The 23,157-nt window shown below is 39.6% G+C and overlaps 6 protein-coding genes, 2 long non-coding RNA genes and 1 other non-coding gene across 15 annotated transcripts; 5 read left to right on the top strand and 4 right to left on the bottom strand.

The window, feature by feature from the left end:
- The first annotated feature begins 17 nt into the window (after window positions 1-17).
- LOC124219991 (UNC93-like protein) lies at window positions 18-5,955 on the top strand. 6 transcript variants are annotated; one of them, XM_069136474.1, is made up of 8 exons: window positions 18-398; window positions 3,254-3,648; window positions 3,761-4,047; window positions 4,107-4,329; window positions 4,454-4,613; window positions 4,715-4,982; window positions 5,104-5,175; window positions 5,257-5,955. In XM_069136474.1, exons 2-8 carry the CDS (start codon window positions 3,386-3,388, stop codon window positions 5,361-5,363), a joined length of 1,380 nt encoding a protein of 459 aa, XP_068992575.1. In that variant the 5' UTR covers window positions 18-398; window positions 3,254-3,385; the 3' UTR covers window positions 5,364-5,955. The 6 variants fall into 6 exon arrangements, with proteins under 6 accessions (XP_068992575.1, XP_068992574.1, XP_046484266.1 ...); XM_069136473.1 differs by having other exon boundaries at window positions 5,104-5,955; XM_046628310.2 differs by lacking the exon at window positions 18-398 and adding an exon at window positions 410-1,458 and having other exon boundaries at window positions 5,104-5,955.
- LOC124219996 (uncharacterized) lies at window positions 411-3,022 on the bottom strand. Its single transcript, XR_006883500.2, has 3 exons — window positions 2,647-3,022; window positions 2,440-2,501; window positions 411-565 (listed from the first exon to the last, which is right to left on the bottom strand). It is a non-coding gene; the product is annotated as an uncharacterized lncRNA (long non-coding RNA).
- A 323-nt stretch (window positions 5,956-6,278) lies between the features above and the next one.
- LOC124219994 (protein dj-1beta-like) lies at window positions 6,279-7,667 on the top strand. Its single transcript, XM_046628317.2, has 4 exons — window positions 6,279-6,587; window positions 6,848-7,009; window positions 7,155-7,344; window positions 7,440-7,667. Exons 1-4 carry the CDS (start codon window positions 6,501-6,503, stop codon window positions 7,565-7,567), a joined length of 567 nt encoding a protein of 188 aa, XP_046484273.1. The 5' UTR covers window positions 6,279-6,500; the 3' UTR covers window positions 7,568-7,667.
- A 211-nt stretch (window positions 7,668-7,878) lies between these two features.
- Window positions 7,879-8,407, bottom strand: LOC124219995 (uncharacterized). Its single transcript, XR_006883499.2, has 2 exons — window positions 8,256-8,407; window positions 7,879-7,982 (listed from the first exon to the last, which is right to left on the bottom strand). It is a non-coding gene; the product is annotated as an uncharacterized lncRNA (long non-coding RNA).
- A 255-nt stretch (window positions 8,408-8,662) lies between these two features.
- LOC124219993 (probable peptidoglycan muropeptide transporter SLC46) lies at window positions 8,663-12,613 on the top strand. 2 transcript variants are annotated; one of them, XM_046628315.2, is made up of 7 exons: window positions 8,663-9,368; window positions 9,768-10,028; window positions 10,200-10,549; window positions 10,633-10,912; window positions 11,268-11,450; window positions 12,219-12,366; window positions 12,443-12,613. In XM_046628315.2, exons 1-7 carry the CDS (start codon window positions 9,272-9,274, stop codon window positions 12,462-12,464), a joined length of 1,341 nt encoding a protein of 446 aa, XP_046484271.1. In that variant the 5' UTR covers window positions 8,663-9,271; the 3' UTR covers window positions 12,465-12,613. The 2 variants fall into 2 exon arrangements, with proteins under 2 accessions (XP_046484271.1, XP_046484270.1); XM_046628314.2 differs by lacking the exon at window positions 12,443-12,613 and having other exon boundaries at window positions 11,551-12,349.
- On the bottom strand, window positions 8,779-8,851 carry TRNAV-AAC (transfer RNA valine (anticodon AAC)). Its single transcript has one exon. It is a non-coding gene; the product is annotated as a tRNA-Val (tRNA).
- A 323-nt stretch (window positions 12,614-12,936) lies between the features above and the next one.
- LOC124218547 (ionotropic receptor 75a-like) lies at window positions 12,937-14,986 on the bottom strand. Its single transcript, XM_046625085.2, has 7 exons — window positions 14,910-14,986; window positions 14,669-14,791; window positions 14,414-14,583; window positions 14,064-14,329; window positions 13,582-13,841; window positions 13,305-13,511; window positions 12,937-13,237 (listed from the first exon to the last, which is right to left on the bottom strand). The coding sequence occupies exons 1-7, from the start codon at window positions 14,984-14,986 to the stop codon at window positions 13,075-13,077; spliced, it is 1,266 nt and encodes a 421-aa protein (XP_046481041.1). The 3' UTR covers window positions 12,937-13,074.
- Window positions 14,987-17,928: 2,942 nt separating this feature from the next.
- Window positions 17,929-19,913, top strand: LOC124219367 (uncharacterized). Its single transcript, XM_046626826.1, has 3 exons — window positions 17,929-17,957; window positions 18,204-18,311; window positions 18,395-19,913. The coding sequence occupies exons 2-3, from the start codon at window positions 18,213-18,215 to the stop codon at window positions 19,781-19,783; spliced, it is 1,488 nt and encodes a 495-aa protein (XP_046482782.1). The 5' UTR covers window positions 17,929-17,957; window positions 18,204-18,212; the 3' UTR covers window positions 19,784-19,913.
- A 1,113-nt stretch (window positions 19,914-21,026) lies between these two features.
- Window positions 21,027-22,831, top strand: Arfrp1 (ADP-ribosylation factor related protein 1). Its single transcript, XM_046628272.2, has 5 exons — window positions 21,027-21,217; window positions 21,310-21,480; window positions 21,902-21,983; window positions 22,321-22,492; window positions 22,583-22,831. The coding sequence occupies exons 1-5, from the start codon at window positions 21,125-21,127 to the stop codon at window positions 22,680-22,682; spliced, it is 618 nt and encodes a 205-aa protein (XP_046484228.1). The 5' UTR covers window positions 21,027-21,124; the 3' UTR covers window positions 22,683-22,831.
- Window positions 22,832-23,157: the final 326 nt, after the last annotated feature.

Below are 23,157 nucleotides of genomic sequence, written 5' to 3'. Positions count from 1 at the left end.
GAACACTGTAGCTTTAAAATTGTGAAAAATGAGGTAAGCCCAACTTCTGCGAATAAATGTCGCTTTTGAAAACAAAGTACTGGAAACTGTGTTTTGGACAACTTTCTCGGCATTCTTTTCACCATGCGTTTAGGTAGTGGGGCATTACTTTCGAGTTCGACCGCATGGTCAAACGCATTTTTCGAACAAGTGGCAGTTCATTGACTGTGACTAGTAGGCAAGGTAGTAGCTGCTACTGAACACATGAGACTCTGCGTTATCTTATTGAATTAAGATACATTGAAAGTAATATAGTGCGGATCGCACCGTGGATATTGCAATTTTAAATTCGTAATGTGACACCGGGATTGAATGACAAAATAAAAAAAATTCGTAAATAAATAAAGAAACAAAAAACAGTGAGTTGAAACATCTGTATTAAACATTCTTGTTTAGATTAAACATAATTGCATTGATTTAATTTTTATGTATAAGTTTATTTATTGCATGCATCTGTGATCCAATTATTCCTCCGTTCCATGTTGACGATGAATGAGCAAAAGTTGTATCACGGTAAAGTGCAGTTCTGCAATAATTTGTAAATAAAATTAATTTGCGTATGAGAATTGAGCTGGCAAAATCTGGGAAATATAATCTCGCTACCGACAATGAACGGAACAACGAATCGATCAATTCGAAGTTTTATAAATGTTTCGGATTAAAACCAGTTGGAATTAATCAAAAGTTATTTATTTCGCACCCAATTCCATTCTTTCTTATTTGCAGTCTCAAAAACTTTGAATCGATTGGTACAGTTCAATTTACTGCGGGAAGCGAAATGTATAGTGAACCACGGCGAAAAATTCGTCAAAGGCAATAATACGCAACTTTTTAGATAATTTTGCGCCTGTTTACGTGAGGTAAGACTGTAAGAACCAGTCAGTAATATGCTCAAGTAAACATGTAACCGAATCTACCGAATCGTCCGGAATATTTCACGTACTGTACGATGATAGGTTTCAATAACTCTGCAGGATGTCATGTGCGATTAAATATAGTGGGGAACAAGTGCTTAATTCCGCTGTACAATTTTGAAGCTGTTCACGCTTGACGAGCAAGCCGTTTGGTATTTATATAAATTCATGGACACAAGCGAAGAAGCGGCATTTTTTCTCCTCACGAACACGAAAATTAATTACGTGTCCGACCATGACGATTTTGGATGGTCTCGACCTTTTCTTTAGCAAGTGTATTGAAAACATCGTCGATTGTCAGTCTGAGAATGCAGCCTCTCACTTTAGCTTTGTTTATCGGTATTTCTGCCTCTCAGGCAAAAGTAATGATGTGGAGGGCACCCAGGACAGGTTCCCATATTAGCCGTTTACGATGTTGAAATTCATAATCTGATGGCTGTATAAAGAGGCATGTAAAGCATCGGCCTCGGCCTCGAATTGCCGGCGATACATTTTCTTTCTGATCGTGAGTAACTCTCCTTTCACAATGCATCGACACACATGGGGAACCGTTTTTCGAATAAATGATTCCAGCGTATCAAATTCAGTATCCCTAATTCTTCTCCTTATCGACCTTATCAAATTACCGCGAAATCCGAGCAGTTTTGGTTTATCGCTAGAGTTTATTAGCGATGCTCTCGCTTTGTTTCGCATGTATGGTTTGATGCTGATGCTTGCGGCAAAGTCGTTTATCGATGTTCGCTATATTGCAGGTATAATCTACATCCAGCTAAGAGAAGCGTTTCTAGTGTACACGAATCGTTTAGGACTTACGTTAAGGAAGTTATTTACCTCCGCGCTTTGCCACGTACCATTTACGTGACTCAAATCTAAATTTTGGGCGTGTATTATACAATTCTGATGTTATGTACATAAGGACGTCTCAAGTTGTACATCCAATTTTTCTAAACCTATCACGCCTCCACTTTAACTATCCGATAGATGAACGTTGTAGCTGTTGCTCAGACTTTCCCTTTTTTGGTAACATACACATTTGCATAGGTATACATTCAATACGAAATGTTTATTAATGAATGAAGATCTTATGACAGAGATGGTTTAACATGATTCTCTTTAGAACGCGTTAAGTTTCGCGTTGTTTATTTCACCGTCTTATAATATCCATAATTATTATAGCACGCTTGAATCGCCGAGTGGAATGAAAGTTACACAATTTAGCACGATACAGTGATTATTATAGTTTGATTACAGTATAGTTATTCATCATTCATGTCAAATTCCAATAACAGCGTAGAGTGATTCAAGAATTGAATTCTAATCCGATCGTCGGTTAGACACAATTTATAATTTCATCTCTAAACTTTGGTATCCCTCCATAGCATCCAGCCTATCTCACGTCAATGACCATACGACTTTTCTCGATTGCCCAGCAATTAATCAAATCGATAATTAGTAAATGTCCATGCCAAATTCAAGGTCATCTTACCCATATTATTCGGCTGTCCAGAAGTGCCTTGACCCATTCCAAATTCCTTAGCTTGGCGATCCCTTTAAACCATTAGCGATTCTATTATACATGTATTACGTAATGCTGACGTTTCAGGAATTGATGCGTGAAGAAAAAATGGATGATCTTGAGTACAGAATAATATGAAATCATGCCGGAACGGATTTACAGATCAGGTTTTCTTACCTTCTAGTTAGTCTGATCACGAGTCTTGAAGTAGTCGAATCGTGCTAGTCGATTAATTGCCCTGTGTCTAAAATTTCACACAACACAAACCGTGATTCTTCTATTTTTAGATACATTAATCGCGTAATCTCGTTATTTAAAACTAGCTGCAATTTCTTAAACTTTCGCGAATCTTGGTACCCAGTTAGCACTCTTATCCAGAGGCCAACTATCATTCGACTAGAAAAAGTCGACGTTTTGTCCAATAAAAAAAATTTCAACACATTCTTGGCAAAAAATAGACAAAGGTGGGCTATTTTTGAATGGCGGTAGATCGTCAAAAGTCTGGCCTTAAAGTTGATATGCAGTATTGCAAATTATTGGTCCTTATGTCTTGATTGCTCATAGTCAACTGAAAATTTAATAGTAGTTGACGTCGAGTGTTGCCTTCACGATGACATTTCAGAGGACATTCGCGCACTCTTAACCAGTGTACAGTTAACAAAGGGCTCATAATATGCCTAATTCTAGTTGACTTGAAATATAGTGAGAATTTCTGTCCATATTAATAATATATTCCAATAAACATGTCAAATCTCGACGTGAATCACTCTTTGTACAATTTCAGAGAAACAATCAACACTGGCGATTAAATAAACAAAATTTTATGATATGTGATGAATTTTGGAAACCTAGGAAGCTGTGGATAGAAAAGGTTTTCGTGTCCTGTAAATAAAAGAAGAAAAAACCCACCTACAGCATGCCATCCAAGGAAAATGTGGGAGGAAATTTCATTGAAGTCAAAGATGGAAGGTCAAATTTCCTGCCATCGGAAAGATGGCGAATCATGAAAAACATATTGATGATCAGCTTCGCTTTTATGGTACATTTCACGGCTTTCATGGGCGCCAGCAATCTGCAAAGTTCCGTTAACGCGGACAAATCTCTGGGCACGTTTACCTTGGCTTCAATATACGGCAGTTTGATCCTGAGCAACATTTTTCTACCCGTACTCATGATAAGGTAACATCGACAGTTATAATTGACGGTTAAGAAACCACATTTTGTAGCGTAATACAATTTCCTCAACTATAGGCCCGATCAATGACCGATCACCCACTGCTTTATCTCACAGCTGGCTTGGATGCAAGTGGACCATATCCCTGACGTTTATCTCGTACATGCCTTTCATCGCAGCCCAGTTCTACCCCAAGTTTTTCACCATGATTCCAGCGGGACTTGCCGTTGGCTTGGGTGGCGGACCACTTTGGTGTGCAAAATGTACTTATCTCACGGTTGTGTCCGAAGCTTATGCCTCTGTATCGGAACTGAGCGCGGACGTTTTGGTCACAAGGTTCTTCGGCCTCTTCTTCATGTTTTACCAAATGGCGCAGGTTTGGGGGAACCTGATCTCGTCGGCAGGTAAGAAAAATATTTAGGAACATGTGAGATTTAATGCTAAATTTAAAAACCTGTTGCAGTATTGTCCTACGGATTGGATGCCACGCCAGTAAACAACACTATAAACAGCACCCTCGTCGCTCAAATTTGTGGGGCAAATTTCTGCGCAGCACAGACCGATGAAGAAAATCCAAATCTAAAACCACCCCCTGCTGAACGAATTCAACTGATCTCTGGTATTTACCTAGGATGCATGGTCTTCGCTATTCTCGTTGTTGCTTTCGGAGTAGACTCTCTGACTAGGTAATACGGATCTCACGCTATGTCCGGACCGTGTGAAAGGACAAACCACTACCGATCTTTTCGCCATGGAAATGACGGTGATCTTCCAACTGTCACTACAACGTGACGTGAATTTTTATTTCAGGTACGACAGGGGCCGTTCCGGATCAACTACTGGGAAGTCTGGTCTTAAATTACTCGCTGTTACTTTGAAGTTACTGAAAGAAAAGAGACAGCTGCTCATTTTACCGATAACACTGTTCATCGGGGCTGAGCAAGCTTTCCTTTTTGCCGATTTCAACGCCGTAAGTAATCCAAGGAATGAGTCGAGAACATGATCAATGAAATTTGCTTGTTTCCTGCCACTTCTAGCAACTCACAACCGCTTATTATTTACTAATCGCAGGCGTTCGTCTCCTGCGCATGGGGTATTAGTAATATCGGTTACGTGATGATTTGCTACGGAGTGGCAAATGCGATTGCTGCTATAAGCACGGGGTCCGTGGTAAAACTCACTGGACGAACTCCGGTAATGGTTTTCGCATTCATTCTTCATGTTGCAATAATAGTAGCACTATTGCTCTGGAAGCCGACACCGGAACAGGGAATCATATTTTTTGTGATGTCGGGATTGTGGGGAGTCTGCGATGCTATTTGGCTTGTTCAAGTTAATGGTGAGTGACAATTGTAGTTGACTTGTTGAATTTAGAATCAGTTAACTTGCTATCCGGATCTTATTATTTTTACGCATCTTAATTTATGGATGAAGAAATACCGCTTATTATTCTTTTTCAGCATTGAGTGGCATTCTTTTCCCTGGCAAGGAAGAAGCTGCTTATTCAAACTTCCGACTTTGGGAAGCAACCGGTTCAGTGTTAGCCTATGCTTACAGCCCCTACTTATGCACAAACATAAAGTTGTACATTTTGTTGGCTATTCTTTGTATAGGAGTTACTGGGTACGTGATTATCATTCGGAAGGGTAGAGCCAGTCGGACCATTACAGATGAAAGAAAGAACTTCGAGCTCGTTGCAACTAGAGAAGCTTCTAGCTGATTAACTCCGTACTAGCAGTGTAGGATCGGTACGACTTGCACGTGATAAATTGAATATGATATTAAATGCATGGCGAGACTAAGGGTGGAAGCATATCCAGGAAAGTATAATGTTTTAATAGTTAAGAGAGTGTCGATCTTAAAGTGATATTAATTGATTCCGGACACTAGTTATATGGCTCTAAAAAGCGGTACGCCACAGGTGAAAAATGATTTGAAAACACTTGGCGATATTTTAGCTAGAACCAATATATCATGAACCCGTATCATCATGAAGTAATTGTAGAAATAATTCAATTTTTTCATCAGTTGTATTGTGTATGTAAAGAAAATTGTATTCTGGTAAAATTGTGGAAGGTGTAAGTGTATTCAATGGTGCCATTTGAAACCGGCTGAAAAAAAACCAGAAGCATTTTTCAAAATATTGTTACGGTTTCGCCTTTCGAATATGCATGTATTTATTTAATTAGTCAAAAATCAACGAACGTCTTTTGGAATCAACGAGTATCTTTCTGGATTCCTGGAACGAACTTCAAACGTCACGCGTCTCCTTGTACTTTTGTCCTAAAATAAATCGCCCCAGTCTTTTTGAATTCTCCTGATTATTTATGAAGCGTGTTTATTTAGCATTTCAGAGCAGCAGCGCTGCGGCGCGCAACACGGGGAGTATTTCAAATCGCTTCTCGAATCCTCGCTCGAATCGTTGCGCGCCTGTTTCTACTGGAAATTGTCCACATGACGTCAGAGCCTGGTTATCAGCGCCATTTTATCACCACATAACCAAAGTTTTTAATTTTAATGGAGGCAAATCGTAATTCTTGGGGTTTGAAATTACTCGTATCACATAAATTAATTAAACACGACCAGTAATATATGTGTTCTACTATCCACACGTGAAAAAACACGGTCAACGATCAGCAGTATGTCTCAGCTACCTGGTTGCATTAGTTTGATTTTTTTCTACTAGATGACGCATTGCAAAGTGACAATCTCAATTATATTCACGCTCTACGTTCGTCAAGCGATCAGCTGTTGCGGTGCGGCGCGTAGATGACCTTGGCTTAGAATTCTATTAAAGATTAAAGCCGAGTATAGAATACAAGTACACGGAGAAGAGGAATCAAAAATCTCATTTAAAATGCCAAAAACAGCGATTATACTCCTGGCCGAAGGCGCGGAGGAAATGGAAGCGGTTATCACCATCGATGTTCTTCGACGTGCTGGGGTACGAATGCACATTTATTTTGACAGTATGCAACAAGATTCTACGTCGATATACCGGTATTGTTATTTTTTTTAACTTTGATATTTCGTCCTCTTAATGATCTACCTCAAACCTTAAATTCCAAGATTAAACTGGGACAAGTATGATATAAAAAGAAACCAATGTGATGAGTGCCTGAGCTACGTTTTTAAGCTTCTATAGTGCTAGAAAAAATGAGAAAATAGCTGCATGGATATTACTACGTCTCCATTTTTTTTCAGATTGCAGTAACTGTAGCCAGTCTCGACGGCAGCAATGTCGTCACATGTAGCAGAGGTGTGAAAATTTGCCCCGATGAACAACTGACGGATGAACACAAGGATAAAGCTTACGACGTTGTTATAATGCCCGGTGGACTTGCTGGCTCTCAAGCCTTGGCTAAAGTAAGGTCATGTATACATTCCATTTACCTACAGGTATACATGGATAGTTTCAGCCTAAAACGGAAGAAAAAAAACCCTCTAAATCTTGCCTACCTGAATTGAAATTTCTGTCTGCTATCTGAACACAATGTACTTTTTATCACAGTCGGACAAAGTTGGCGCCATCCTCCAAAAACAAGCGAGTGAAAATCGACTAGTGGCAGCTATTTGTGCAGCGCCAACTGCATTGAAAGCCCACGGACTTGCCAAGGGCAAGAAAATCACTGCCTACCCATCGATGAAGGATCAGTTACAAGATGACTATACGTATATAGATGAGAAGGTGGTGATTGATGGTGAGAAACTGCACAATGAACATCAAACTTATTTATTACCTACTGCTAACTTGATGCATAAAGAGTAAATTGATGCATTTTTACTTATGATTTAGGCAATTTCATCACAAGCCAGGGACCTTCGACTGCATACTTGTTTGGATTGGCAATCGTTGAAGCCTTGATAGGAAAACCAGAAGCAACTACAGTTGCCCGAGGCATGCTTTGTGATGAGTACAAGTAATTTGGTACTACAAGACGAAGCGACGTAAGAGAAAGTTTTCCAGAAGGCTGGCCAGGATGACGAATGACAGTTTTTAATAAATAACATTACTTCTATAAGATTTACGTGTACTTCTTTTATTATTATTAAGATTAGATTCTCTCCTATACTTAAGAATTGCAATAGTGACAGAGAAACAAGAAAGTAACGTTTTCAGAAAACTCTTAAACAAGATCGATTGTATTTTTCACATATTACATTATTTCATCCTACTGCAGCACGGCTTAAAATCTAATTGGAGGAAGCTTGACTTTGTCTTTTGGGTTGAATGGTGGAATGTGAAAATCGAACCTCTGTGCTTCACATCCCGCCAGTGCCAGCACCAAAGCTGCCGCCAACACAAATACAACGTTGAGGAACTTCATTTTTGTAAATTCTGAAATCAGAATAAATATCTATGACTGGTGAAATTCACATCAATAACAACTTTTGAGTAGAAAAAATATTATCAAAACTTCTTGAACCAGGCAATTCTAAATACGTGCGTGTATGTTATATTCACAGAAATTAGGAGCACTAGAACACTGTACTGAAGAATTATTTGTTTCTAATTCGAATCTTACACAATTTCAAACTGTTCTATCACTTAACCAGAGACATGATATCAAAAATTGGCTAAATCATTTAAAATGTATTATTCTTTACAGACTTTGACTGTGAATTGCGTACCTTATCATTCAGATGCTTGTTGACCGCAGTGCTCAGAATGTTGAATGCAGCGTATTGGGATCCGTTTATATATGGATTCGCGACCATAGATGTGCTATTGCACGGGTTATCACAGTCTTTAAGGACATTGAATAAAAGAAAATTCAGCATTCACAGCTGACACATGCGGGTTCGACATTTGCAAGAGTAAATACCAGCGCGTGGATCCCCGTCGCTTTGCATTCGCGGAAATTCATACCCGCGACGTGCGTAATGCAATAATAAACAAAAGATAATTGCGTCTGCGATAATGGAAATAGAATTTTACAGATTGTGAAAATTTTTGCATTATTATCTTGCAGCAGATATTCCAACTGTACAAGGTATATAAATAATCTACCCTAATCCAAGGAAGTTATGGTAACACGGCACGATAAATAGATTTTAACTATCTTCTGAAATTGATATCGGATTAATTTAGCTTTTTAGAAACCGTGAATGGTCAACGCCATTTAAAAAAATAATGTTTCCGCCCGGGATCGAACCGGGGACCTTCCGCGTGTTAGGCGGATGTGATAACCACTACACCACGGAAACTATATACTCGTAAAGTTTTGGTTAAATAAATCACTTCAGTTTCGCAACTCGAACAGTTAAATTTGACCCAGAATTTTTTCCCGTATATCATTTTATTGAATTTTATTATACGTTTCAATGATAGCAGAATCGAGGGAACGAGAAATCTACAGTTTCTCATCGCGATAGTCAGTTCGAAAATGTGATATTTATACCTAGATGAAACATATCTATACTGCTTATTTTATAATCGCCGGATGTATAGATAAGAAACAAACCGCAGAGTTGTATGCGCATCAACTACACGAATTTCATGTCCTTTGTGTTTGCAGAGAATTTTTTTGCTCATTTATTGTTCAGTCGTTCAGCGGTTGCAGTACATTCTCTAGGCTCGTATTTAATTCTTTGTTTCAAACGGTCCGTCGGGAGATGAAATAAAAAATGACGGATACAGAAATCGCACCGGAACCATTCAAAGTACGTTTTTTCATCCTGGCTCCTCCAGTGACGTTACTACTGTTTGGACAAGCATTGACAGGTTCAAAAATATAATTTTATTATTTTTTATTTGTCATATACATACGATGATTCATCAGTTTCGAGTTCACAATTTTACAGCTGTGATTGAGCGGCCCTGTAAACTGTCACTTATTTTGACTATTCTCAAAGTTTAAGTATTAATGATCCAAAGAAGTCACAGTTGGCTTAATTCTACCTGCATAATGCCGAAGACCAATATTCGGCAAAAATGTTTTTATTGCAACGTTAACAACAATGGCAGACAATGTATATCTGTAATTGATTACCACTAATTGTAAGAAAAAGATTTTAGAATTTAGATTTTAGATTTTAGAATGACACTTTTCCTCGATCGTTAAAGACTAATACACACCGTATTATGTAGAATTTAAAAAAAAAACCGTACTCGAATTTGCAGGAACGGTCCTGACTGACTTAATTTTGTACCGCACCTGTCTATTCTCACTGAATATCAATCGCACCGAGTGCAATATCCTTCGAACCAATGCCAGTAGCCCGGAAGCAATCAAGTTGGAGGCGGAAGTTCAGCCGTACGCAAGTATGATCCTGTTGGCGAAGTCGTTGATAGAAAATTTATTGCCAGCAGTCGCTTCTCTGTTTCTTGGTTCTTGGAGCGATCGAGCTGGAAGAAGACCGCTTTTTTTATTATCGTTAGCAGGCGAGTTTTGTCTTTTTCTCTAAGCTTTGTCTAATTGTAGGTGCATTATTGCCTCGGCTACTATTTAAACAGCGAACAGTACCGAACAACGCATCGTCTCGCCTTATATTCCCTTAATAATAATAACCAATAGTAATGCAGCGTGTGATTGTCAATCTTGCACCTTCACAGGTTTTGTCATACTGCACGTATCACACACTCTGATTTCAATTTGGGACACAAATCCTTGGTACTTGGTGATCCCTTCGGTCCCAGCATTTAGCTTTGGTGGAGTTTGTGCCGTGATGATAGCAGCGATGTGTCATATCTCTGATATTACTGCGGAAAAGGAGAGAACGATGCTCATGACTTGGCTTCAGGCATCGGTGTTTCTCGGAATTATACTCGGCAGATTTATCACGCCTTGGATTTTCGAACACTATGGTTATACAGCTGTATTCGGCGCATCGGCGGTATGCTGCATATTGGCTTTAACTTACACTTACTTCATTGTCTCAGAAACAGTGAGAGATGCCTCTAAGGTGAATATCCGATACGCCGTTGAACGGTGATACGTATTATCTATACAATTATTCATCATTGAATGTCGACGATATTTCAACAGGAATCGATACGTGAAGTATTTAGGATCTCTTCCATTCGAGAACTTCTTATCAGCTCCTTGCAGAAGCGAGATGGTTTTCATCGATCTGTTGTCTGGTTCGCCATTTTCGCCCTTACTCTGACTGGATTGGTTTTCCAAGGAGAAATCAGCATTGAATTTTTATTTACAAGAGCGCGGCTGGGCTGGGATGTCCAACATTATTCTTATTGCAGCGGCATTGGTTACATGCTGAGTATGCCATGCATGGTCATTGGAGTCACATTATTCAGTCGCGTTTTAGGTAAAGTCCGTGATTAAGGGTACGTAGTACTCCTACCTTTATCGCCCGAGCAAACTGACGTATCCTCGGACGAAAATTCGTCACAGCTGAAGCAACACGCATCCAGACGTCTAGCAAAGTACGATCGAATCTGATTCTCTAGGCTTCAAAACATGGAGATTTAGTGAAAACTCAACTTTCAACTTTCATGTTTATTTGTAATTATTAGTTTCCTTATTTTCTTTTCTTTGTTAATTTTTTTTTTTTCTTCAAGTAAGCAGCAGGAGTTGACAAAAAGAAACCTATGCGAAAAAAGTCCGAATATATTTTACGACTTTTTGGATTACCTGCAATGAATTTAATTTCATCTCTTTAGGCTTCTCAGATACTCTTATAAGTGGCATAGCATTCGCAGCGTGTCTGGGCGGTTCGCTCACAGAAGCTCTCGCGACGAAAAGTTGGCACATTTATCTCGCGGCTAGTATCGGATTTTTTGGTGGAGCTGTGGAACCTGTCATGCGATCTGTAATATCAAAGTCCGTACCTGCAAAAGACATTGGTGAGTTTACGCATCGCTTGAATATTATTAATTAACGCGACGAGTTTAACGAAAAATGATGTCTTACGTTTTAGAGAAAAATAAATTTCTAAATTTTCAGGCAAAGTGTTATCCCTCACCAAATCACTCGAAACGTTAAGTCCGTTGGCCGGAGCTCCACTCTACACATTAATTTATTCCCATTATTTACCACCGATTTATCCATCGCCCGTTTACCTCCTTTCGACCAGTTTCTTCGCCATGTTGATACTTGTCACAGTGGGCATAGGAATACTAATCCGAAAGTCTCGCGATATAAGTTACGTTCCTGTCGTTGTAGAGGATAATTAAAGTTCACGGTGGTAGTTAAGATTCAACCATGTCTATGGTTTCATTCCTGTAAAACAATAGCGAGATTCGATGTTCAAACAAGCCATTCTATAATTTAAATAATTTTTTATCATAACGCAAAATAAAGTTAAACAGCCGCTTTAAACTCTCATTTCGCCGTAATTCCACTTGGGACAATCTGCAGTTGATATACTTGCATATATGATTATTAAAAATATCATTACACCAACTAACTGCGTATTACATGTATGTCCTATATAATATGTATTTAGATTGCTGATTTGTCATAAATTTTTATTAATGATTGAGCAGCCACGTGTCGGTAAATCACGCAATACGATATTGGTAAATCCCCGAGACCGAAATACGCGGAATAAACGGGTTATCTGTAAAGTGCAAATGTATACCAGTACCTCACATATCCATAATCCCTGGTAGCTGCGAAGAGCTACATTGTGACCCGGGGATTTCCCTTCTACCTCGAGGAATACATAATAAATCTCTTCGCTATCGGCGTCCATAAAAGCTGTCGGAGAGTCGAGAATCGTCACTCGCAGTTCCAGATCAGACGTGGCAATAACTGCAGGTAATAATTATCGTACCGATTTGCATACTTAAAATATATTGCTATAGTTTATACAGAGGTTTTCCCTTCTAAATAGTTCTGCAATAAATTCGAGATGAAAACAGCGCTAGTGCTATTTTTGCTGATCCTCGGCTCAGTCATGCTGACCCAGGCCTATATCCATAAACCCAGTATTGGACGGCCAAGACCAGGTGGAACCTTTCCCACGTTTCCTGGAACAGGACCCTTCAATCCAAAACCAAGATGGCCGGACGCTTATGTAAGTAATTCAGTGATCGAATTTATGCATAAAAATTTAATTCAACCCGACTCGTCCGTTCTAAAATTATTCTTCGTTTTTTCAGCATCGTGGACGACGTTCCGCCGAATACTTTAAAAATGAAGATTGAATGGAGACCCGACGTTGAATGATCAGAAATTTTTGATTTTTAAAAGAACTACGACCGACCCACTGCTGAAAACCGAAATACTGTCTCATCATATCTTATATCTATCGTAATGCATTGCAATAAAATATCGTTTTACTCTCAACTTTTCTGCCTGATCTGTTATTCTTTATTTCGCATACAAATAAATCCAGATATAGCGTACTATTATCCTGATTACATCGATTATTCGAAACACTTACTTATAAGTATTGTATATTACACCTACTTTTGTTCAATATTTGTCCGACAATAAAGCAAACACGATGTTTGCTTTTTGTAATCAGCACATTGTTCGAGCTCGATTTTGCAGATCTATGATATCTTCAGCACTTTCTTCTGCTGGAGGGGTCATGCAGAGTATAGCATCTCTTAACCGCAACCATCCATCCGGACTCGATTGAGATTTTGGAAAGCCCATTCGTGTCCTCCTGAACCACTTAGAACTAATGGAAAATTCATTATCAAAATGCTTAGGCCAATTGTATTACATCAGAAGCGCATTGCGATCACCATTGGAAGAATAGTAGCTCGATCGACAGAAGTGTAAGTGAAAGTCCGACTCCTGCGCCGAGTAGGTAAAATGCTGGATAAACGTCGTCCAGGTAGATGCTGATAGCCTCGCTGCAACAAGCTCCGTGGGACTCGCATAAGGGCCACGTCTTGAAGAGAAACCTTCTGGTCCGTTCGAGTAGTCCGAATTCCCGAAGGCGCAATAGGCTGAACCGCGAACAAAGAGAATTGAACGAAAACAAGGAGAAACAGTACCTAAAAAGCGATTCCCCCTTACCTGCGATTAATAATTCTTTTGTACTTGTCGTGACTTAGGTTCAGGACTCTGTGATAAGTACCCGCAGCGAATGGCGCCTCTTTAACTTTGCACAGTCTTTTCATCGACCGACAACGTCGATGGAAAATGTCTCTGGTCGATGTTCGGTCGGCCAGTAAAACGGCTGAACCATCGAGAACATTGAGCAGTACTTGAGATGGAACGATTCGCGTTATCTTAAGTCTTGCTGCGCCGTAAAGAGGTTTCAGTTTTTCCGTGTCCTGCGCATCAAAGACTCGTTAGGCGACCGTTAAGGTAAGGACCGGAGTAAGGAGTACTCCTACCTTTACCGACCGAGCAAACTCGTCCTTTTTCTACCCATATGAAATACATGAACGAACGGAAAGGATTCAAATTTCGACGATGCAGCGAAATTCAGGAATGTTATTTTCTGAGTCTGCTCGGTCGGTAAGGGTAGAAATACTGCATAATTATAAACTCACTTGCTTGTCGAGTACAAAATAGGGCGAATCACTGGCGTAAAGCGAAGGTGCGGAGACGACTGTCCCTGAATTGACGAACGATTCCGTGATGGCGATGATACTCGCGTTGTAAGCCGTGTAGACGAGGGCTGCCATTACGAATATCGCAAGGAAGAGGGTCCTGGACGAGGGAGCTTGCGGGTTCAGCGTTGTGCCTTGCTGGCAAAGTGCACCGACCGAAACGAGGAGAACTTCGCTCAGCTCCCATCGAACCTTCCGCCGACATCCTAGAAACGGAAGTAACCGTTATCACAGCCGTGACGCTTCGGCCAATCACTGATATAAGCTCAATTTTTCTCAGCGTTAAATACCAGCCGTCTCAGAATCGCTCAGTCGGACTTCCCTTGCCAGGACATAAGTCAGGGCGACGGTGACTCCCAGGAGAAGAAGTGCCAGCACGAACCAAACGTCATTTGCAAATGGCGCCAGGAAGATTATCTTCGACCGTTTGACGATGTTGATTTTGTGATAAATTGTTGGCCTGAAATATTACAGACCATGCAATTTTACCTACCATTGGCCTAATATTGTCGAGTCTTAATTAACTACTGGTGGACTATGCTGACTGGTGAATGAAAATTGGAAACGTTCGGTGTTCGCCGCTGCCGATTAAACCGGGTCCCGTAACTTCCACAGTTCCGTTACCGTTCGCCAGTCCCAGTATCGAGGAATTTACTCGCAGGTCATAGCTGGAAATTGAAATGATTTCCGGTGATAATTAATCCCTGGGTTTTAAATACAAAAATACGTTTATATTCCATATTATTATACACAATATATGTGACCGAAACTATTCCGCACACTAACTTTGATTCCAATACGTGGAGAAGAAGTTTCACAACCTCCTTGTCGTAGGTGGAATAAGCAGAACTCTTAAAGTGCATGATAGCGATGCTTATGCAAGTGGAGAAGATCCTTCGGGTACTCGTTGGGAAGTTTTTCAGCTATCCAGTCTTTATACGAATCGATACCTCGAACATCAGGTTGGAGTGGGCGTCTATAATCTCTACGGATAGGGCTTGAGTCAACTTTACGTTCGTTTACCCATCTATTCAACGTCTCATTCAAGCCAAGTGTATTTGGCAAATTAAAAACAGGGTTGGGATTCTGATGACGAGACCCGTTAATTTACTAATTGTCAGTCTTCCCTGCAATTACTGCTGATGAATTCAATCAGGCACGCAATTAATCGAGGTGATATAATTTGTCAAAAACGTAAGTACGTGGAATGACCTATGAAACTCATGTATTGCCATGACATCTGAAACAACTTACGAAATGAAATAACATTCCACATTGGAAGTTTACCGCATTACGCGTTGTTTGTAATAAATCTTGGGGCAGTTGTGTATTTTTTATTGCGACTTCTTCTGAGCACAAAGAATCTTGCAAGCTTGAAATTGATGACATTTGGTACAAAGAGTCGAAGGATGCGAGAATTTTTTTCATCATTATAATCAAATATATCCTTTGTTGGATTGCCGCTGCCCCTTTTTTCTCATTAACAATGCAGTAATGACTCTGAGAAAGTGAATTAAAAAAAACGTGGCTGGTATTGCGTGACAAATATAGTGGAGTGTGAAATTCCTAAAAATCCGACTGCACTCGTTATTCATTAGTATTTATTTATGCGTCAGGGTATTGGAGATGCGGGGAAGAACTCCCAGCAAGTACGTGTAGTTCGTGTTACACGTATACGTCAAACTATCGGTTATAAATCGCGTCTCCGACTTACTACATGTGCCAAATTATATTCTACCAAAAAAAGAAACGCCTACAGATCATTACAAGCTGCTGGTTCTAGGGTCACTGCTGTTATCGGCTAGCTGACACGTGCGTATAAATAACATATCGTAATATGAGTTTAAAAATAATATATTCCGAATGATTGGTAAGAAATTATCGTTATATCATTTCACATAATTTATCAGCATTGAAATATCGGGGCTATTTTGGCTACACCGGATAATCGGATGAATGCTAATGATGTTAGAAGTGAAGTCGCGAACAAAGAGAATTGAATGAAAACAAGGAAAAGTAGTAACTACAACGGATTTGCTCTGGAAAAAGAATTGAATGTACAAAGTGATTCTTCCTCACCTGCGATTGATGATTCGATAGTATTTGGCATGACTGATTGTGAGGTTCAAGACTCTGTGGTATAAGGTACTCACAGTGAATGATACCTCTTTCATTTTGCATAGTTTTTTCATCGATTAACAACGTCAACAGAAAATGTCTCTGGTCTAGATTTGCGTCCGTTTACCTTTGCTTCACAGGTTCAATTCATGCAGCATCTGCTCAGTATTATTCGTGCCAAGTCTACTCTGAAAATGGAAAACGGTTTCACGATTCTGATTGTGACACTTATGAATTTACTTGCCACTCCCTACGGCAGTGACGGCTGATGAATTGATTGTCAGCTAAGCTATATTCAATCGAGACAACATGAATTGTCAGGAACAATTTGAGGAGGACTAGTAATACGAATGTCCGAATTCGTTGTGAAATTTCACCGTATGAAGCGAAATAACATTCTCGAATGAAAGTCTACCGAACTACGAGTTGTTTGAGGACTTGTATATTTTTTCTCAAGACTTTCCCTCAGTACAAAGGATCTCGCAAGCCTCAAATTGATGACACTAAAGGGTTCAAAGGATCTATGTTTCGAAAAATTTTCCCAGTGACATTAATCAATTACGTGCTTCGCCCTTTGTGTATGGTCTTGGACCCTCTCTCCTCATTAACAATGCAAAAATGACTCTGACAAAATCGGAGTGAATAAAGAAGAATCTGATTGGTATAGAGCATGACAAATAGAGTTGAGTGCGAAATGCCTGGAAATACTCGTCGTTTCTTAGTATTTATTTTTGTCGAGGGAAATCCAAGACGCGGGGAAGAACTGCCAGCAGGCAGTTATATACGTTACGATATCCGTAATCAACCGCGCGTGTATCTGACTTCTGCATGTGCCAATTCTCAATACACGTAAGCGAAAAAAATAACGCCCGATCTTTGCACTGCGTAAGCCAGGGTCACAGCCGTATTCGACTACGACAGCTAAAGCACTATACATGTGCTTGTATAACATAATATATCAATTTTAATAGTTGAATAAAAAATCTGAAAAAATTCAGCGTTGAGACAATTAGAGAAAAAATTTGAATCAAAATCAAAAATGATAAGGTTCAAATGTTAGTTGGGTTGGCATGGAATTCCCCATATGCTTGACATCTGGAGATTTTATCATCATGATGCAACTGTGGTCGTAGAATTTTTTATTCTAAAACTGTCCGATAAAAAATCATTGCATATTCCTTAGAGTAATTCGTGATTATTGAAATAATGTCAAATATTTTCTGGCAGCATCCGATAATCTTACGAATAATAATGATGTTCAATTGGAAATTCTTTTTTTTTTGCGCTTATGAAAGCAGCTTCTGATTAATAATAGTACCTTTTATATTTTTCAAAAATAGTGTTGAACATCCTGCGCTTAATTTAAAATTTAAACAGTTTCAGCATTTTTTAATAACTGAGGAAAAAATCTGACCCCAGATCGATTATAACGAATACGATAACATGCTCCAAATAGCGTACAATTTCGCATGGAGTAACCCTTGGGCACATATTTTAATCTTGATTATAATAATAAGAAGTAAACAACAACGCACGATTGCACGGAGCTATCAAGCTACCGAAGGGGAATCCGCGGAAGTTTCAACCGTGTGAGTGATTGTAGAGATGGAAGTTTTTCCCAGAGTTTATCATACATGCATTTGGCTACCTATAAAAGCGAATAACTTACAACCAGCCAGCACAGTTGCAGTCCAGAGACATACTCAGTTGGAACAGGTAAGATGAACATTTCTTTACGATTCTCTACTATTTTGTGTGCTTTTTGGTGTTGTAGACTTTGTTGTCGATGTAACAGCTATTCAATTATCAAGTAACACGTTTGCTCTTGAATATCAATATCATGAGGATTAAATTCGTTAAGTCGTATTTAAATTCAAATCCGTTGAAAATTTTGATGAATAGATAATGCTACACGACATGTCATAAGCAGAATTTTGACTGATTGTAATTCGTTTCAGATAGTTGATCAAAATGAGGGCTGCCGTTTTAATCATTTTAGCAATCGCCTTAACGGCACTAGTAGAATCGTCTCCAGGTATAGGAGACACGAGGCGACCCGCCCCTTATGTCGTGAGTATAATTATCATTAGAATCGTGATGTTCATGGAACAATTACCAACTGTTCGTATAATGGCCGCGTTTTATTACTTCAGAATCGTCTGCCACCACCAAAACCACGGTTTCGAAGATCAGCCGATCCGGAACCCCAAGGATCCGTAAGTGCCACTTGGCAGAAGAATCTCGATGGTCCAGAACGTCGACCTTCTTACAACGTCGACTATCAGCAGAAGCTCTTCGAGAACAAACATGGTTCGATAAGCGCAACAGGGGGAGCTCAGAAGTACCCAGGTCAAAGGTGGGAACCAACTGTCGGACTTCAAGGATCCTTCCGATTCCGTAGATCGCCGGAACCACAGCCGGAACCTCAAGGATCTGTGAGCGTTACAGCGCAAAAGAATCTCAGTGGTCCAGAACGCCGACCTTCTTACAACGTCGACTACCAGCACAAGCTTTTTGAGAATAAGCATGGTTCGATCAGCGCCACAGCAGGAGCTCAGAAGAATCCAGGACAGAGAGTGCAACCTACTGTTGGAGTGCAAGGGTCTTTCCGATTCCGTAGATCGCCGGAACCACAGCCGGAACCTCAAGGATCTGTGAGCGTTACAGCGCAAAAGAATCTCAGTGGTCCAGAACGCCGACCTTCTTACAACGTCGACTACCAGCACAAGCTTTTTGAGAATAAACATGGTTCGATCAGCGCGACAGGCGGAGCTCAGAAGTACCCAGGTCAAAGGTGGGAACCGACTGTCGGACTACAAGGATCCTTCCGATTCCGTAGATCGCCGGAACCACAGCCGGAACCTCAAGGATCTGTGAGCGTTACAGCGCAAAAGAATCTCAGTGGTCCAGAACGCCGACCTTCTTACAACGTCGATTACCAGCACAAGCTTTTTGAGAATAAGCATGGTTCGATCAGCGCCACAGCAGGAGCTCAGAAGAATCCAGGACAGAGAGTGCAACCTACTGTTGGAGTGCAAGGGTCTTTCCGATTCCGTAGATCGCCGGAACCACAGCCGGAACCTCAAGGATCTGTGAGCGTTACAGCGCAAAAGAATCTCAGTGGTCCAGAACGCCGACCTTCTTACAACGTCGACTACCAGCACAAGCTTTTTGAGAATAAACATGGTTCGATCAGCGCGACAGGCGGAGCTCAGAAGTACCCGGGCCAAAGGTGGGAACCAACTGTTGGAGTACAAGGGTCTTTCCGATTCCGTAGATCGCCGGAACCACAGCCGGAACCCCAAGGATCCGTACGTGCCACTTGGCAGAAGAATCTCAGTGGTCCAGAACGCCGACCTTCTTACAACGTCGATTACCAGCACAAGCTTTTTGAGAATAAACATGGTTCGATCAGCGCGACAGGCGGAGCTCAGAAGTACCCGGGCCAAAGGTGGGAACCAACTGTTGGAATACAAGGATCATTCCGGTTCCGGAGAGCAGCGGAGTCAGAATCCGAAGAAAAGATCGTTCAACAAAATTAAAATTGAGTCGTTTATGTCCAATTGACTTATACTTGTCTTATGTATATTTGCCACTTTACCACCAAATTTCATTCAAATTACCTAATATATGTTTGAATAAATAATACTTGATTTCTTCTCTATAAAATAACCTTTTATATCATTTTAATATCAACAGTATTACCACCCTACTGTAAATGTTCATTTGTTAAATCATAAAGTGTTTTGAAAGAATTCAGCATGTAATTTATTACATGATTCATCTTCTAAATTCGATAAAATGTATGAGAAATCACGTAATGAAAAACAAAAGCACGAATTATCAGATATACTGGATCAAATATCATATAGTCATCTATACAGAGCAAGCAAAATCATATAGTCAACTGTTACGTGATTTCTTGGACACCATCCTATAGGACATCGGCGTTATTGGACAGCAAAAATAATCGGAAGCTATATGGAGCGCTAGATTAATTGGACACCGACTGATTCGACATAGCGATTTATTGGACAGAGCCCTTGTCTTCTGTTACTTTCCTGATTGCGGATCTACGGATGTATGGAGTAGTTACGATGCTTACTACAAGACGCGTTCGTGGAATTTGATCTATTCGATAGGTACATCGAAAAGTGAATCAGGACCAACTGCAAATACAATGCCAGTGCTAATCCTATCGGCGGCTGTATAAATGCGATAAGGTGCGCAACTATATTGTAAGTGTTGATTTGTGTAAAGCGAGCGCCCGGTTAGAGCATTCAGGCTCTCACTTGCTGCGACGTATGTTGGGTTGCCTTTCCAAGGCGCGTTAAACGCATCGCAAGATTGACAGAATTAACGACAATAAAATAAACAAAAAAACTATTTGAAAATAGTGAACAGTGGTTGAAGACGAATTTAGAATACATTATTGAATTATGTCACTAACGAACAGTGTATTCCGACGGAAAATTAGAAAATGATTAACCTCATCGTCGCGGCGTCGCCTGGAACGGCGGTAATTTTTTTCATTTCGTTAGTAATTATCTTCGACTGCCATAGTTTTAGCACAGATATAACATTCATAGGACATTCTATTTCAGTGTACGATAGTTACCGTGTATCATGTTTCTTATGTCCTATAACTCCGCAATCTGGTAAGTAAAATTTGCGTCCCGAATATATCATCGGTCGTTCGTTATTCCACAATACCGACGGGATGTTACACGTATTTCCAGATATATCAAGTTGTTACCGATAATGTCGAATTCGTGCAATACCGACTTACAAATCGTCGTCATTGACAAATACCCAACCACTTGGCTCATATTGAATTTACTATGACACGGAAGTAAACTTGTCAAAGAGTGAACAATATTGAAATGTATACATTATTAAACGGTCTTTATAAGTACCTCATGCAAAAAGACGAATATTACGTACTGATACTGGGCTTAGACAATGCAGGGAAGACGGTAAGAGTATCATTACACATTGTTGTCTTAGGTTATGTTCTGTACGAAGAGACATTGTGAGTTTTCTAAACGCTAGTTTAACTATTTCACAGACTTACTTAGAGGCAGCTAAAACGAAGTTCACGAAAAACTACAAAGGCATGAATCCCAGCAAAATTACTACAACAGTCGGCCTTAATATTGGAAAAATTGATCACGCGGGCGTGCGGTTAAACTTCTGGGATCTCGGAGGACAGGAGGAACTTCAGTCTCTCTGGGATAAGGTTTTATGTCGAACCTGATTTCATCTTTCACTCACTTCAGTCGACCTAGAATATCTCACATTTTTTGTAAAAAAATCCCAAGTCATAATTCTTATTTCAAATTTTATAAACCAAGATTCGCTTGACAATCTGACGTTCATTATACAACAATGGCAATATTCTGTTTAACCTTAGAGGGCTGGAATTTTTCCCTTGAAATTGGATATTTTTTTAGAGGTATGATTTATGTATGTAAATAGTCAACGCGCATGGTGGAGTTTCCGAATTATCTGCTGACCCCTAAAAGAGCCAGGCTGGCCCTCTAAAGGTTACTAAGGCGAGCCTGAAGCCTGATCACAATCATTCATCTCATTATAAATAAAGTTAAATCATTTGCAATGAAAACGCTATTATATTTTGTAAAACATAACATATTTTGCAGTACTACGCAGAGTCGCACGCAGTCATTTACATTGTTGATTCTTCGGACAGAGACAGAATACCAGATTCCAAAGAGACTTTTGGTAAGACAGTACCATTGGCCTAAGTGCAGGATGTTCTATTGTTACATCAACCTGTCAATGTGCATTTTACTTTTTAAAATCCAACAATAGTCTTAAAATAAAGTTTTGCAGTGCGAGTTTAAAAGTATCTTGAGCTACCTAAAACACATGTATTACTTAAAGGGTGCCTCAAGATCCTCAGAAAGTAGTAAATTTGTCTAAAACGCTTCTAGTTTTACCATGGTCGAAATTATCGATTTCTTTAGAACAAAAAATATGCTTATTCAAAGTATGTTCGCATGGAACAGCCTGACAAATTTCAAAGATGAATAAGTGTGCTTATAACAGATTTATGTAGACAGGATGATATCTTCGGAGCATTTGATGGGAGTACCTCTGCTGGTTCTCGCTAATAAACAAGATATACCAGACTGTATGGGAGTCAGAGATGTGAAGCCGATTTTCAATCAGAATGCCCATCTCATTGGAAGGAGAGATTGCATGGTGATGCCGGTTTCCGCGCTAAATGGGTAAAAAGAATAATTTCGCAGGGGTTACTCAGGGATAAACTCATTGAATTTGATCGCTCAAAACGGCCTAATAATTGTTGTTATTTATAGCGACGGTGTAGACGACGGAATTCACTGGCTGGTCGATTGCATCAAAAGAAATAACGACATCCGTCCGCCTCGTAATCAGGACGATAATTGTCTGTCGTAGCAAATACATTCCTGTCTTCAATAACGGTAAAACATAAGTTAAATTTTAAGAATAGATATTTTGTACATTTTCCAATACGACAATTCGTTGTTAATATTATTATTAATATTTTTATTATTATTTATATAAATAAATTATTTTTATTTCAATATTAATCGTATTTCTGAACTATTACGGTAATAAAAGGAAATACATTCCACTGTATCGATAATCTTCGAGGAGAAATATCGATTGATCAATATTTGTAAGACAGGTGAAATAATAACGATAATATTAGCAGAACAATATCGAAGTCACTGATATTGTGTAAAATCTGTATCCGTAAATATCCTCAAATTAATCACGATTAATTATTCTTCGCGGCCAACCGGTAAATGTGTTTTTAATGCAATGAAAAAGCGTCGGAAAATAGATAGTAAAATTGAATCTGATGGTTGATTAGAATGGTAGCTCCTGCTCAGTGTCAGCTGATAGC

This window comes from Neodiprion pinetum, chromosome 5 (assembly GCF_021155775.2).
Source record: "Neodiprion pinetum isolate iyNeoPine1 chromosome 5, iyNeoPine1.2, whole genome shotgun sequence".
NCBI lineage: Eukaryota > Metazoa > Arthropoda > Insecta > Hymenoptera > Diprionidae > Neodiprion > Neodiprion pinetum.
The sequence above is the reverse complement of the archived record's forward strand: the minus strand, read 5'-3'. Positions and strand labels throughout refer to the sequence as shown.